Below are 15,518 nucleotides of genomic sequence, written 5' to 3'. Positions count from 1 at the left end.
ATGTTTCCTGGGTCTTTCCCTCCATCTTTCACGTGTTTCAAACCTCAGCTTAGGCATCATATCCTCAGGAGGGTGATCCCCAGACCCCGCTAACCAGCTACAGGCTCCCAGAGGACCCTGAGCCTCCTTTATTGTCACACCAGGTCCCACTTGTAGGTGACTGACTTCCACGCCAGTCTGTAAGCCCCAGCCGGGCAGGGTTACATTGTCATGCCTCTGGCTGGTGTCTCCTGCACTCAGCAAACAGCTTGGCACACACAAAGTGGGCTGGCTCAGTGAGCTGAACTGCTTATGTTTTCTCCCTACTGTAGCCAATGGAGTAAAAATGGACGACCCTTAATTCTCCAAGATAGGGGTTGGACTGCGTCACGGCTGACAGTTCCCCTGGTCCCTCCTGCTGACCCCTTCCAGACCAGCCTCTCCTGACCCTGAAGCATAAGTGAGTCTGGCAGCCCCAGGAGGCTGATGGAGGTCATCGAGGAAGAGAGCAAGCAGAGGATGGGGGCCCACAGAGGTCCCGCTTCGGAGAATACCTGAGCTGGATAGTCAAAGAGCCACTGCTCCCTCGGCTTCTCTTCATAGGCAGTTATGCCTTCTGTCATCTCGTGCCTCACGGTGGCCTTCATGTGAGCAAGCACATGGTTCAGCCATATTTCTACCTGGAAGAAGAACTCGGGGTTAGACGCTGGGTTCCTAAGATGTGCTCAGTGATACACTTCACTCAGCCTGAGGGAGTGAAGAAAATGAGCCCAGGCACGATGGGCAACCCCAAACAGCCGCCAGAAGGCACAGGGAGACAGTTCGTTTGTGTAACGCAGGACGGGGCTCAATTAACAACAGGGGGGATATGCCCACTGGAGCCCACTGGGCGGAGGAGTAGGTTCAGGGGATGTGGGGCTGCCGCCCAGAGTTCTCATGAGGAAATCTTAATCTGGGTTGAGCTGGGTGTAAATAAGTCAGTGGATTCTCATGACCTTGTCCACGCTGAGTATGAAGCCAAAGGCCAGGATTATATTTTCCAACTAAATGCTTTCTGGGTCTACAAAAAGAACAGCCAAGGTGTGAATCAAACCCCAAGGTCCCTTTCATAAAACTGAGAATGTGTGACTATTTTCAAGTACGAGAATTGCTCTCCAAGACACATGTGGATGAAGGTGGAACTCTGAAAAGATCTTTTCCCCAGGTGTTACTCTGGACTGGATTAGAACCCCAGGGACAATGCTTTGTTGGATCATTTAGGATAGTGAACAAAGTAGCGCTTATCCTTTAGCGGTGATGGTGAAAGATGGAAGGAGGTTTAAGGAGAGAATGGTCTCATGTTTTGGGTTTCTTGAATTGTACCTGGGAGATTTGGAGGTGGTAGTTTCTGGAGAAGGGCGGTGGTGGACTCTCCACAGGGTAGAGCTGTGAGAGGTGTATTGTACAGAGAAGTGATCGCTCAGGAATATGGTTGATTTCAAAGGGCATGTTCTCCCGGGGAAGGTGTCAGTGTCCTACATTCCCCTGTGGGGTGCTCCAGGGCTTGTCATGTTAAAGTCTCCTGGTGCTGCTAATCATTTTAAAATGCTTCTCTCTTTGACTCAGGTAATTGTTTATGTGCATTTTATTCCTCTCTGCACAGGTCTTTGGTTAAGGAAGATATATGGATATTGACATGTGTCCTTCCCAGAGAGAGGAAAGTGGGCACTAGAAGCTGCTCCAACATTGGTTCAAGTCAAGGGAACTGGCAGTCCCAGGGCACTGACAGCAATTCCGGCCCAAGGTCACAAAGGCTGATGCCTGAATGCAGACACTTGAGAGAGAAAGGCATACGTTACCTGCCCACTGCAGTCACAGGGCTCGCTGAAGGCCACATACTCTTCTTCCTTGCTGTACATGCCAAGACTGATCTCGGTAGGTTTCTCACTGGCGTCCAGCTGGAACTGCATCTTGGTCATATTGTCAAAGAGTTTGGAAAGGTGTCGTTGAACCTATGAAGGAAACCATGCCAACAGAGTGGAGAGCATGTCTGGGAAGTTACTTATTAGTACTGCTTAGAGGGCTACCATGTGACAACCATGTGACAACCACTAGAGTGTTGGGTCTCATCATTCTGAGACTCAGACTCTCTGTTCTCTAGCAGTGGTTCTCAAAGTGTGGTCCTCAGACCAGCAGCAACACTTGGGAAGAAATCATTGGAAACGCAAATTCTCCAGCCCCAGCCAGACCTGCGAGTCCGAGGCTCCGGGGACGGGGTCTAGGAGGCAGTATTTAATAAGCCTTCTGGGCGATTCTGATGCACTTTCAAGGTGGAGAACCACTGTCTACAGCTCAAAACGCCAACAGGGTATCCATTAGGATACACACACACAAACATACACACACACACACACACACACGTATGTATGTATATACTTTACTTCATTTTTCTTGTTTATTGACATACAGTTGACTTATAATATTGTATCAGTTTCAGATGTACAACATAGTGATTCCATATGTTTATGGATAATGCACCATACAAAGTTATTTTAATATTACTGACTATATTCCCTGTGGTGTACATTATACCCCTGTGAATTATTTATTCTGTAACTGGTATTTTGTACCTCTTCATCCCCTTCATCTATTTCACCCACCCCGCTACCCCCTCCCTCCTCTGTCAACCACTAGTTTGTTCCTTGTATCTGTGAGACTGTTTTTAGTTTGTTATATATTTGTTCATTTGTTTTGTTTTTTAGATTCCACATATAAATAAAAACAGATGAATGGATAAAGAAGATGTGGTATACATCTACAATGTAACATTACTCAGCCATAAAGAAGAATGAAATCTTGCCATTTGCAAGAACATGGATGGACCTGGAGGGTATAATACCATGTGAGATAAGTCAGACAGACAAAGATAGGTACTTTAATATTTTAAAAGATTGTAACACAGTAGGCTTCTATTTTACATATGAGTCAGATTTGTCACGAAGAAGTGATATACCCAAGACTAGATGGCTAATTAGTGCCTAGAATCAAGGGCTAGAACCCCAAATTTTGGGTTCCTCATATACACTCACATAAACCACCCCAATGTCTCATTAACACAACTCCCAATCTTATCTTTCCATGGAAATCTTAGCTATTACTTTTGACCACTATTTACTGCATCTCTCTTCAGAAGCACATCAAAGGCATTCTCTTGAAAGGCTTAGCCCCTTCCATTTTGCCATCCTCAAAGCCTCTCCAGCTCTGGAGAGTAAACGCCGCTGATGGGACTCTGTGGTAAATGCACAACGGTTGTGGCAAGGTGAGATTTCTGATGTGTGAACTGCTGATTTTCGACAGTGAACTCTCCTGGAAATGAAGTGATACATTACTCTCTTTTCACTGTTTCCAAGGAGGATTAAGAAAAGGATATATAAGATCAAGATCCATTCCATATGGGAACAGAGTCAAGGATGGACACTCGAATTAAATAAACAAATCAAGCCTAAAGTTTGGGAACTCTGGTCTAAAGGAGCAGCTGAGAGGCCTTTTCACGCGGCTCCCTACGAGCAAGTGAAACTAGACTAAGTGCAAAGAAATAAAAGGACATCAGAGAGTCCAGGAGTCTACATGACCCGGTGGGACCCCTCGCCCAGGATCTCCCTTGCCTTGCTTATGCCTGACCATGTGGCTGACAGGGTCTTGGTGCTCCAGCCAGGTGGCAGGCCTGAACCTCTGAGGTGGGAGAGCCGAATTCAGGACATTGGACCACCAGAGACCTCCCAGAGCCATGTAATATCAATCGGCGAGAACTCTCCCAGAGATCTCTGTCTCAACACCAAGACCCAGCTCGACTCAACGACCAGCAAGCACCAGTGCTGGACACCCCATGTCAAACAACTAGCAAGACAGTAACACAATCCCACCCATTAGCAGAGAGGCTGCCTAAAATCATAATAAGTTCACAGACACTCCAAAACACACGACCAGACGGTGTCCTGCCCACCAGAAAGACAAGATACAGTTTCATCCACCAGAACACAGGCACCAGTCCCCTCTACCAGAAATCCTACACAACCCACAGAACCAACCTTAGGCACTGGGGGCAGACACCAAAGACAGCAGGAACTATGAACCTGCAGCCTGCCAAAGGGAGACCCCAAACACAGTAAGTTAAGCAAAATGAGAAGACAGAGAAATATGCAGCAGATGAAGGAGCAAGGTAAAAACCCACCAGACCAAACAAATGAAGAGGAAATAGGCAGTCTAGCTGAAAAAGAATTCAGAGTAATGATAGTAAAGATGATCCAAAATCTTGGAAATAGAATGGAGAAAATACAAGAAATGTATAACAAGGACCTAGAAGAACTAAAGCGCAAACAAACAACGATGAACAACATAATAAATGAAATTAAAAATTCTCTAGAAGGAATCAATAGCAGAATAACTGAGGCAGAAGAGCGGCTAAGTGACCTGGAAGATAAAATAGTGGAAATAACTACCACAGAGCAGAATAAAGAAAAAAGAATGAAAAGAATTGAGGACAGTCTCAGAGACCTCTGGGACAACATTAAACTCACCAACATTCGAATTATTGGGGTCCCAGAAGAAGAGAAAAAGAAAGGGTTTGAGAAAATATTTGAAGAGATTACAGTTGAAAACTTCCTTAAGATTGGAAAGGAAATAGTCAATCAAGTCCAGGAAATGCAGAGAGTCCCATACCAGAACAATCCAAGAAGAAACATGCCAAGACACATATTAATCAAACTATCAAAAATTAAATACAAAGAAAAAATATTAAAAACAGCAAGGGAAAAGCAACAAATAACATACAAGGGAATCCCCATAAGGTTAACAGCTGATCTTTCAGCAGAAACTCTGCAAGCCAGAAGGGAGTGGCAGGACATATTTAAAGTGATGAAAGGGAAAAACCTACAACCAAGATTACTTTACCCAGCAGGGATCTCATTCAGGTTTGACAGAGAAATGAAAAACTTTACAGACAAGCAAAAGCTAGAGAATTCAGCACCACAAAACCAGCTTTACAACAAATGCTAAAGGAACTTCTCTAGGCAGGCAACACAAGAGAAGGAAAAGATCTACAATAACAAACCCAAAACAAGTAAGAAAATGGTAAAAGGAACATACATATCGATAATTATCTTAAATGTGAATGAATTAAATGCTCCAACCAAAAGACATAGACTTGCTGAATGGATACAAAAACAAGACCCATATATATGCTGTCTACAAGAGACCCACTTCAGATCTAGGGACACATACAGACTGAAAGTGAGGGGATGGAAAAAGATATTCCATTAAAATGGAAATCAAAAGAAAGCCGGAGTAGCAATTCTCACATCAGACACAATGACTTTAAAATAAAGACTAGTAGAAGAGACAAAGAAGGACACTACATAATGATCAAGGGATCAATCTAAGAAGAAGATATAAAAATAGTAAATGTTTATGCATCCAACATAGGAGCACCTCAATACATAAGGCAAATGCTAACAGCCATAAAAGGGGAAATCGACAGTAACATAATAATAGTAGGGGACTTTAACACCCCACTTTCACAAATGGACTGATCATCCAAAATGAAAATAAATACGGAAACATAAGCTTTAAATGATTCATTAAACAAGATGGACTTAATTGATATTTACAGGACATCCCACTCCAAAAACAACAGAATACACTTTCTTCTCAAGTGCTCACGGAATATTCTCCAGGACAGATCATATCTTGGGTCACAAATCAAGCCTTGGTAAATTTAAGAAAATTGAAATCGTATCAAGTATCTTTTCCGAACACAACGCTATGAGACTGATAGCAATTACAGAAAAAAAACTGTAAAAAATACAAACACATGGAGGCTAAACAATACACTACTAAATAACCAAGAGATCACTGAAGAAATCAAAGAGGAAATCAAAAAATACCTAGAAGGAAATGACCATGAAAACACGATGGCCCAACACCTATGGGATGCAGCAAAAGCAGTTCTAAGAGGGAAGTTTATAGCAATACAATCCTACCTGAAGAAACAAGAGAAATCTCAAATAAACAACCTAACCTTAGACCTAAAGTAATTAGAGAAAGAAGGACAAAAAGACCCCAAAGTTAGCAGAAGGGGGCTTCCCTGGTGGTGCAGTGGTTGAGAGCCCGCCTGCCGATGCAGGGGACACAGGTTCGTGCCCCGGTCCGGGAAGATCCCACATGCCACAGAGCGGCTGGGCCCGTGAGCCATGGCCACTGAGCCTGCGTGTCCGGAGCCTGTGCTCTGCAACGGGAGAGGCCACAACAGTGAGAGGCCCGTGTACCGCAAAAAAAAAAAAAAAAAAAAATAGTTAGCAGAAGGAAAGAAATCATAAAGATCAGATCAGAAATAAATGAAAAAGAAATGAAGGAAATGACAGCAAAGATCAATAAACCTAAAAGCTGGTTCTTTGAGAAGATAAAAAGAATTGATAAACCATTAGCCAGACCCATCAAGAAGAAAAGGGAGAAGACTCCAATCAACAGAATTAGAAATGAAAAAGGAGAAGTAACAACTGACTCTGCACAAATACAAAGGATCATGAGAGATGACTACAAGGAACTATATACCAATAAAATGGACAACCTGGAAGAAATGGACAAATTCTTAGAAAAGCACAACTTTTGGAGAATGAACCAGGAAGACATAGAAAATATAAACAGAGCAATCACAAGCACTGAAATTGAAACTGGGATTAAAAATCTTCCAACAAACAAAAGCCCAAGACCAGATGGCTTCACAGGAGAATTCTATCAAACATTTAGAGAACAGCTAACATCTATCCTTCTCAAACTCTTCCAAAATATAGCAGAGGGAGGAGCACTCCCAAACCCATTCTACGAGGCCACCATCACCCTGATACCAAAACCAGACAAGGATGTTACAAAGAAAGAAAAGTACAGGCCAATATCACTGATGAACATAGATGCAAAACTCCTCAACAAAATACTAGCAAACAGAATCCAGCAGCACATTAAAGGATCATACACCATGGTCAAGTGGGGTTTATCCCAGGAATGCAAGGATTCTTCAATAAACGCAAATCAATCAATGTAATACACCATATTAACAAATTGAAGGATAAAAACCAAATGATCATCTCAATAGATGCAGAAGAAGCTTTTGACAAAATTCAACACCCATTTATGATAAAAATACTCCAGAAAGTAGGCATAGAGGGAACCTACCTCAATATAATAAAGGCCATATATGACAAAATCCACAGCCAACATCATTCTCAATGGTGAAAAACTGAAACCATTTCCTCTAAGATCAGGAACAAGACAAGGCTGTCCACTCTCACTACTATTATTCAACATAGTTTTGGAAGTTTTAGCCACAGCAATCAGAGAAGAAAAGGAATCCAAATCAGAAAAGAAGGAGTAAAATTGTCACTGTTTGCAGATGACATGATACTATACATAGAGAATCCTAAAGATGCTACCAGAAAACTACTAGAGCTAATCAATGAATTTGGTAAAGTAGCAGGATACAAAATTAATGCACAGAAATCTCTTGCACTCCTATACACTAATGATTAAATATCTGGAACAGAAATTAAGAAAACACTCTCATTTACCACTGCAGCAAAAAGAATAAAATACCTAGGAATAAACCTACCTAAGGAGACAAAAAACCTGTATGCAGAAAACTATAAGAGACTGATGAAAGAAATTAAAATGATACAAACAGATGGAGAAACAGACCATGTTCTTGGATTGGAAGAATCAACATTGTGAAAATGACTATACTACCCAAAGCAATCTACAGATTCAATGTAATCCCTATCAAATTACCAATGGCATTTTTCACAGAACTAGAACAAAAAATTTCACAATCTGTATGGAAACACAAAAGACCCCAAATACCCAAAGCAATCTTGAGAAAGTAAAATGGAGCTGGAGGAATCAGGCTCTCTGACTTCAGACTATACTACAAAGCTACAGTAATCAAGACAGTATGGTAGCGGCACAAAAACAGAAATATAGGTCAATGGAACAGTATAGCAAGCCCAGAGATAAACCTACGCACATATGGTCACCTTATCTTTGATAAAGGAGGCAAGGATATACAATGGAGAAAAGACAGCCTCTTCAGTAAGTGGTGCTGGGAAAACTGGACAGCTACATGTAAAAGAATGAAATGAGAACACTCCCTAACACCATACAGAAAAATAAACTCAAAATGGATTAAAGACCTAAATGTAAGGCCAGACACTATCAAACTCTTAGAGGAAAACATAGGCAGAACCCTCTGTGACATAAATCACAGCAAGATCCTTTTTGACCCACCTCCTAGAGAAAGGGAAATAAAAACAAGATAAACAAATGGGACCTAATGAAACTTAAAAGCTTTTGCACAGCTATGGAAACCATAAACAAGACGAAAAGACAAGCTTCAGAATGGGAGAAACTATTTGCCAATGAAGCAACTGACAAAGGATTAATCTCCAAAATATATAAGCAGCTCATACAGCTCAATACCAAAAAAATAACCCAATCCAAAAATGGGCAGAAGACCTAAATAGACATTTCTCCAAAAAAGATAATACAGATTGCCAACAAACACATGAAAGGATGCTCAACATCACTAATCATTAGAGAAATGCAAATCAAAATTACAATGAGGTATCACCTCACACTGGTCAGAATGGTCATCATCAAAAAATCTATGAACAATAAATGCTGGAGAGGGTGTAGAGAAAAGGGAACCCTCTTGCACTGTTGGTGGGAATGTAAATTGATACAGCCACTATGGAGAACAGTATGGAGGTTCCTTAAAAAACTAAAAATAGAACTACTATATGACCCAGCAATCCCACTACTGGGTGTATACCCTGAGAAAACCATAATTCAAAAAGAGTCATGTACCACAATGTTCATTGCAGCTCTATTTACAATAGGCAGGACATGGAAGCAACCTAAGTGTCCATCAGTAGATGAATGGATAAAGAAGATGTGGCACATATATACAATGGAATACTACTCAGTCATAAAAATTAACGAAACTGAGTTATTTGTAGTGAGGTGGATGAACCCAGAGTCTGTCATATAGAGTGAAGTAAGTCAGAAAGAGACAAACAAATATCGTATATTAATGCATATATGTGGAATTTAAAAAAAAAATAAAAGGTTCTGAAGAACCTAGGGGCTAGACAGGAATAAAGACGCAGACGTAGAGAATGGACTTGAGTACACAGGGAGGGGGAATGGTAAGCTGGGATGAAGTGAGAGAGTGGCATAGGCATATATACACTGTCAAATGTAAAACAGACAGCTAGTGGGAAGCAGCCACATAGCACAGGGAGATCAGCTCGGTAATTTGTGACCACTGAGAGGGGTGGGATAGGGAGGGTGGGAGGGAGACGCAAGAGGGAGGGGATATGGGGATATTTGTATATGTATAGCTTATTCACCTGGTTATACAGCAGCAACTAACACAACAATGTAAAGCAATTATACTCCAATAAAGCTGTTAAAAAAAACAAAAAGCCACTGATGGGCTGGAGAGTGGGCATCCTGGGAAGCAGTAATGGTGGAAATGAAGAAAGCTCTGAGGTTAGTTACGATGAGGCTGGCAACACAGGTCTGAAATACATACACTGCCTAAGGGGGTGTAACGGGGAATCTGAAACTCTCCTGGTGGAGCATCCTGGTCCTTCTGAATGTTTCTACAGGCACTTCCCCAGCTTACCTGTTGTGGGGCTGTGCTGTTGGAAAGGATGTCTAACAGGTCCGAAGAGGAGAGAAAGTAAAACCTAGGGAAGGCAAGCCTTTTGGTGTCCAGGTACTCCGCCAGGGCCTTCTCACACAGGTACAGTCTGTGGGCACAAAGAATTTCCTACTTAGGTTTGCCTAGATCCATAGGCACATAGATGTTACCTAAATGAAAACAAGTGCGACCTATGGATTACACGCAGAAATCATGTATGCATGGAACACGTATGGGTATTTGCAAACATCACAATAAACACCTCTAATAATACCCCATATTACCCGACCACACAGGCAAATCAAGGTACACAACCAGACATACTCTCTCACTCGGGCAGTTAAATAAGGTAAGGATCTCAGAGACAGAGTGGGGAAAGGAAACACACTACAAAAGGGGCTGCAAACCGACCATCACCTGCTCTGAATATCTTCCAACTTTTCATAAAGACCTGATTTGTTGGTGGCTTCCACTACGTTTGGAGTTTTGTGAACATCATAAGCTAACTCTTTAAAGTCAATATCGATGCCTTCAAATCTTTTAGAATCCTGCAAATAAAAATGTGGAAAAAAATTAACTACCACCCCCCTCAACTTTAAGAAGCTACCTTCATATACTAAGTCTGCTTTTGAAAACTGCTCCTAGTTGTCTCATACAGAGATTAGTCTCAAAGGAGGAAATGCCTTTAGTCTGAAACAGTGGTCTGCAAACATTTTGGTCTTGAAGTCCCTTTATGTCTGTAAAAATTACTGAGGAGTGGAAAGAGCTTTTGTTTATGTAGGTAATATTATATCTATCAATGTATATTCTATATTAGAAGCTAAAGTTGAGAACTTCTAAAAAATATTTATCAATTCATTTAAAAAATAACGATAATAAGCCCATTATGTTAACATAATAACATATTTTTATCCAAAATAATTATATTCTCCAAAACAATATAACTTAGAGAAAAAGTGGCATCATTTCACGTTTTTTTTTCTTTTTTTGGCAAATATCTTTAATGTCTAACTTAGAAGATGGCCAGATTCTCTTCTCTGCTTCTGCATTCAGTCTGTTGTGATACCACATCATGTAGCCTCTGGAAAACTCCACTGTACGCTCATGGAAGAATGAGTTAAAAAGGCAAATACCATCAGTATTAATGTAAAGATAATTTTGACCTTGAGGATCCCCTGGAAAGGTCTCAGGGACCACCCCCAGGGGTCACCAGACCACACTTTGAGAACTGTTGGCATAAAATACATAATTCCTGTCAGGGAGATGGTGGATCCAATGTTCTTTCTGGGTCCAAGCAAAAGTTTATATAACCAAAGTAAGTGTTCCCACAGCAAATGTGCTACTATGATGTCAAAGTTAGTTAGATATTATCATTCCCCCCAAACGCACACACCCTCACAGTGTTGTTGAAATGACTGAGACAATAATAAATGCAAAGCACTTTAGGCCAACACCTGGCACCTGATGAGAGCTTGTGTGGCTATTATTACATAACAACAATCATAATGGTATGTGCTGTGTGTGCTACTTTAACTTCTTGAAGTAGGGACTAGTATTAGTCCCAATTTACAGATGAGAAAACCAAGACACTGAGAGCTTAAGTAACTTCCTTAAGGTCCTGCAACTCAAACCCGGGCCACTGGCTCCAGTCTGCTGGGACCTCTGTGATCTGGGCCTCTCTCCCAAGAAGATTTAAAAACAAGAGGGTGAGGTGAAGTAAATTACGATTCCTCAGTGAGATATCTTATGCCAATTAAAAACGAAAAAGTGTCAAGGTTATAGAAGTATCGGAAATATCTGACATAAATGTTCAAATGAAAAGAGCCGAATAGAAAATTGTAATTACACTGAGAGCAGTTGTGTAAAAAGATGTATATATGTGAAAAAAAGTTGGGAAATATTCATAATGAGTGAAAATATTTACTAGGTAGGGTGTAAGATGATGACTGATTTATTACATTTCAGAGTTGTCTTTGTTACCATATTGTTAATACAAAGAAAATAAATGTATTTATGTGTTTTACACACAAACCTGAGAATTTAAGGATATGAATTCTTTATTATGTTGGATTGAAAGTTCTCAAATGTCTCCTTTAAAATGTGTACAAAAGTCTCCACCTACACCCCCTTCTCATTAAACCTGCCCTTCTTCAATCATCAGCGTTGGAGATTAATAAAATCTGGCTTATTCAATTTTGCTTAATGACAATAGCTATAGCAGGATTATTTTCTGTCATTTTTCATTGCAAATGTACAATCTTTAATCTGCATTATTACACTAAATATGCATTTGTGGGATGAGCTGGGAAAATATGTTTTGATGGAATGCTTTAGCTCTGAAACAAGGTCTGGACAACATATGACATTTTGGAATCAAACTAATTTGTAAGCAGAGAACTTGCTGTGCTGCTGTGCTGAGGGACACAGAAGTCTGGAAAATCTCTTTTTAAATGAATTAGAGTCCACTGGCGGGGGGAGGTACATTAATGCACATTAATTAGGACAAATTACAAGGGGCAAGCAACTACAGGAACGGTAGTAATGAGAAGAATGCGTATTTAGAGAAATTCCTCATTTAGTATTTAGCTGAAGACTGGTATTTAGCCTGCTGGCACAGGCCCGAGTTTTACAGAACAGCTCGCTGCAGAGAAGGAACTTGAGTTTGCCTGGAAACGACGCTCACTTCCAATCAATACCCGCATTGTAATTATGTGTGGAGCACCCCAAGAGCAGCTCATATTTTTGACCTCCTTTCTCCTGTACACTTTTTTTGGTTTTGTTTTTAAAACCAGGTTCTCCTTTCTTTTTCCTACACATTAGGAACAAACTCGCTGGCATACATTTCACTTTCTCTCTTTTCCTCTGCCTGACTTTTGGTGGCTTGGAAGGTCAATGTTTATTGGAGGTACCCCTGGGTGAAGCCAAGGCAGGGAGACAGAGAAGGAAAGGTCTAGAGGATACAGGAACTGGGGGATCGTCCCTTGGCTCAGGGATGGGAACAGAGGGAGCAGGATTTCCACAGCAGGTACCTGGGGCAGCTGAGCCCGGATATCTTCAGATCTGATGAATATACTTTCTAGATGAGACCATGTGCGCTGCACATCAAACCAGAGGGAGATGACGGTGTCAGCAGTGGACAGCTTCTTCTGCCAGCCCGATACTTCCTCCAGGAAGAAGGTAATGTACCTGGATGTCATCAGGTTCTGAAGCTGGACTTGGTTATCCTCCAGAACCTCGATGAGGTCCTCGTCGGACCGCAGCAGAGGCACGTAGGTCTGCGGGTGGGGCTCGAACTGGAATTCCATGCGGACCCAGGTGGTCTGCAGCTCCTTCAAGACCTTCTCCATGCCCATCTCTTTCACAGCTCTGTCTACAATGCCCCGGACCTCGTCCTCAAAGTGGTGGAGCTGAAGCTGTAGGAGGTGTGCCAGGGTGGTGCCCTCATCCATGGTGAAGGTCACGCCCGTGGCCTGCATCAGCTGCCTCCAGTGCTGCTCCCGCATGGCCGGGTTCTGCAGTTCGGCCACAGCCCTCAGGGAGGTCAGGGTGTTCAAAATGGTGCTTTCCAGGCCTGTGAAGGCATCCCAGGCCCTGACCTCCTTGTCGAGGTTCCGGATGTGCCTGGCAAACCATTTGCACTCCAAGTCCATGGCCTCCACGTTGATATCCATCCACGTGGTGGTCTCCCAGGCATGGATGCTGGCGGTCACCATCCCAATTGTGTCCCAGAGCTCCTTCAGCTGGCACGCCTCCTTCCTGCACTGCCTCAGTTGCTTATAGTCAGGGATGGTGACCTCAAAGAAGCTAGCAGACTCAGAAATGGAGTCCATGGTGGATTCCATCTGCTGGGTCTCCATGTGCCTGGCATCCAGCATCTGATGAGGGTCAGTGCTATCAAACCTACAAAACACAATGTTTTCCCTTTATAAGTAGAGCACACAAGAGCCATCTCCTAGAATCACCAGAGTAATGACAGCTCGAATCCTTAAATCCTTAGTATTTTAGCAAAGGGCAGGGACTTTCACCAAAGCCTGGGAAGAAAAGACATCGGGGTAGGTTGGAGTGGGATGAACATAACCAGTTGGCGATTCAGAGGAACACCATGTCTGGATCTGTTCTTCACATCTGAGAGGGTAATAAAAATACTCCCCACCTCCCCCACCCAGGTGCAGTGCGAAATACTCCTTTGTTCAAGCCCCCTTTAGACTCTGCTTCCACTTGCTGGCGTCCAGCCCACTTGACACAAAAGAGCATTGTCCTGTTACTGCAGAGGCTGTACAGGCAAAGCTCCCGCCAGGAGCTACTTGTGGTGGGTGGTCTGTAAGTGACAGAGACCAATCCTGACCTACTCTGGCATTGCTCCCTCTAGGGCAGTGGCTCTCAGTCTTGGCTGCATGTTAGAGCCTCCTGGAAGCTTTAAATGATCTCCATGATCAGGCTGCTCCCTGGTCTCATTCAATCAGAATCTTTGGGGGCAGGACCCAGGCAACAGCATTTTTCAAATTCCCCAGGTGATTCCGATGTGCCAGGTCGGTGTCCTCTCTGTGGTGAGGCTCATGCTAACAGCCTGCATCACCTTCAGGAAACAGTGTCTCCAGATGTGAGAACCACTGATAGGGACCTTGCAGTGTGCGCACAAAGCCCTCACCGCGGGCCTGCACTGCTTGGCTTTCCCGCGCTGCAGGCCTCCCGTCAGGCCCCACATCTCCGAAGTACCTCCTTCAAGCCGCCCTGGATCTCCTCCTGCATTGCGCGGCAGCCTCTGGCTCTGCGCCGCACGCGTATAAGCACTCCATCGCGCTTTACAGCTCGAGCCCACGTTTCCTCCCCCTCTTCTCCCCGGTGGGTGCTCACTGGCCCCACCGTTCCTCCTGGTCCTCATGGCCGTGAGCCTCCTTTACCCTGCGGCCCCTCCAACCTGCGTTCCCAGCAGAGCCTCTCCTCCAACATAAGAGCTGCACGTGCGCAGGGACCCACATGGGTCAGGAGCACCCAGAACAATGTTCAAGGAGCCTCTCATTTTCCTCCCCCAGCCTCCCTTTATCCTTTCTTCCCATCACCAGTCTCAGATCTTCTTGTTTCTGTGTGCATGGAAGGCTAGATAGCAGGGATACCGTGACTTAAGTGTGAATACCATCTTTCTCTAAAATCAGCATAGGGTATCACGGGGTCCAACATAAAGGGAAAGGTGAGAGGAAAGGAGTGATTAGAGAATTGGCCATTTCCTCTGATCCCGTGTGTGTGTGTGTGTGTGTGTGTGTGTGGTGTGTGTGTGTGTGTGTGTGTGTGTGTGTGTGTGTGCGTGTGTTGCTTGGTGGGGTACAGAGGGGAGGGAAAAAGGAAGAAGATGACATACAAACTCCTTTTCTTGAACTGTCTCTCCTCTCAGTTGTCTCTGGAAATATTTGACTTGACGGATGGAAAGTAATCCTAATTAAAGTCATTTACCTGAACTGCTTGCCAGTTAAGACTAATTACCATGCAACACAATAACAGTTACGCATACCATTAAATTAGTGTCAGATTAACTGTGATGCTTGCTATGTTTGATTCCCGCTTGTTCCATCTAAATAGTTTTGGCTCACGTGCCCTGGTTGCGTATTTTCATCTTAAGAGAATGAGACTGAATATCACCGTGTGTCTTCACTGTTGTCCAGTCCCCAAGTGTTTCAGAATGGGTTGGAGTTCTCAAGAGTTGAAGAGGGCCCTCTGTCTACATAGGCAAGTAGCTTTCTCTTCTATGAGAGCAGTAGACAAACAACTAGAAGGAAAGAAATGTAACATCTTCGTGGCAAGTGGGTCAGCAGGA

At 43.1% G+C, this 15,518-nt stretch overlaps 1 protein-coding gene across 1 annotated transcript in view; it reads right to left on the bottom strand.

Moving 5' to 3' along the window:
• The window catches only part of DNAH9 (dynein axonemal heavy chain 9), a 301,371-nt gene that overhangs the window by 210,154 nt on the left and 75,699 nt on the right, over nucleotides 1–15,518 (bottom strand). Inside the window, 5 exon segments of the mRNA XM_007455019.1 lie at nucleotides 534–659; nucleotides 1,818–1,970; nucleotides 9,692–9,818; nucleotides 10,127–10,257; nucleotides 12,739–13,609. Coding sequence (XP_007455081.1) covers nucleotides 534–659; nucleotides 1,818–1,970; nucleotides 9,692–9,818; nucleotides 10,127–10,257; nucleotides 12,739–13,609 — 1,408 coding nt within the window.

Source organism: Lipotes vexillifer, unplaced genomic scaffold, assembly GCF_000442215.2.
Source record: "Lipotes vexillifer unplaced genomic scaffold, Lipotes_vexillifer_v1.1 scaffold1233, whole genome shotgun sequence".
NCBI classification, from domain to species: Eukaryota; Metazoa; Chordata; class Mammalia; order Artiodactyla; family Lipotidae; genus Lipotes; species Lipotes vexillifer.
Note: the sequence above shows the minus strand (reverse complement) of the source record. Positions and strands in the feature narration are given on the sequence as shown.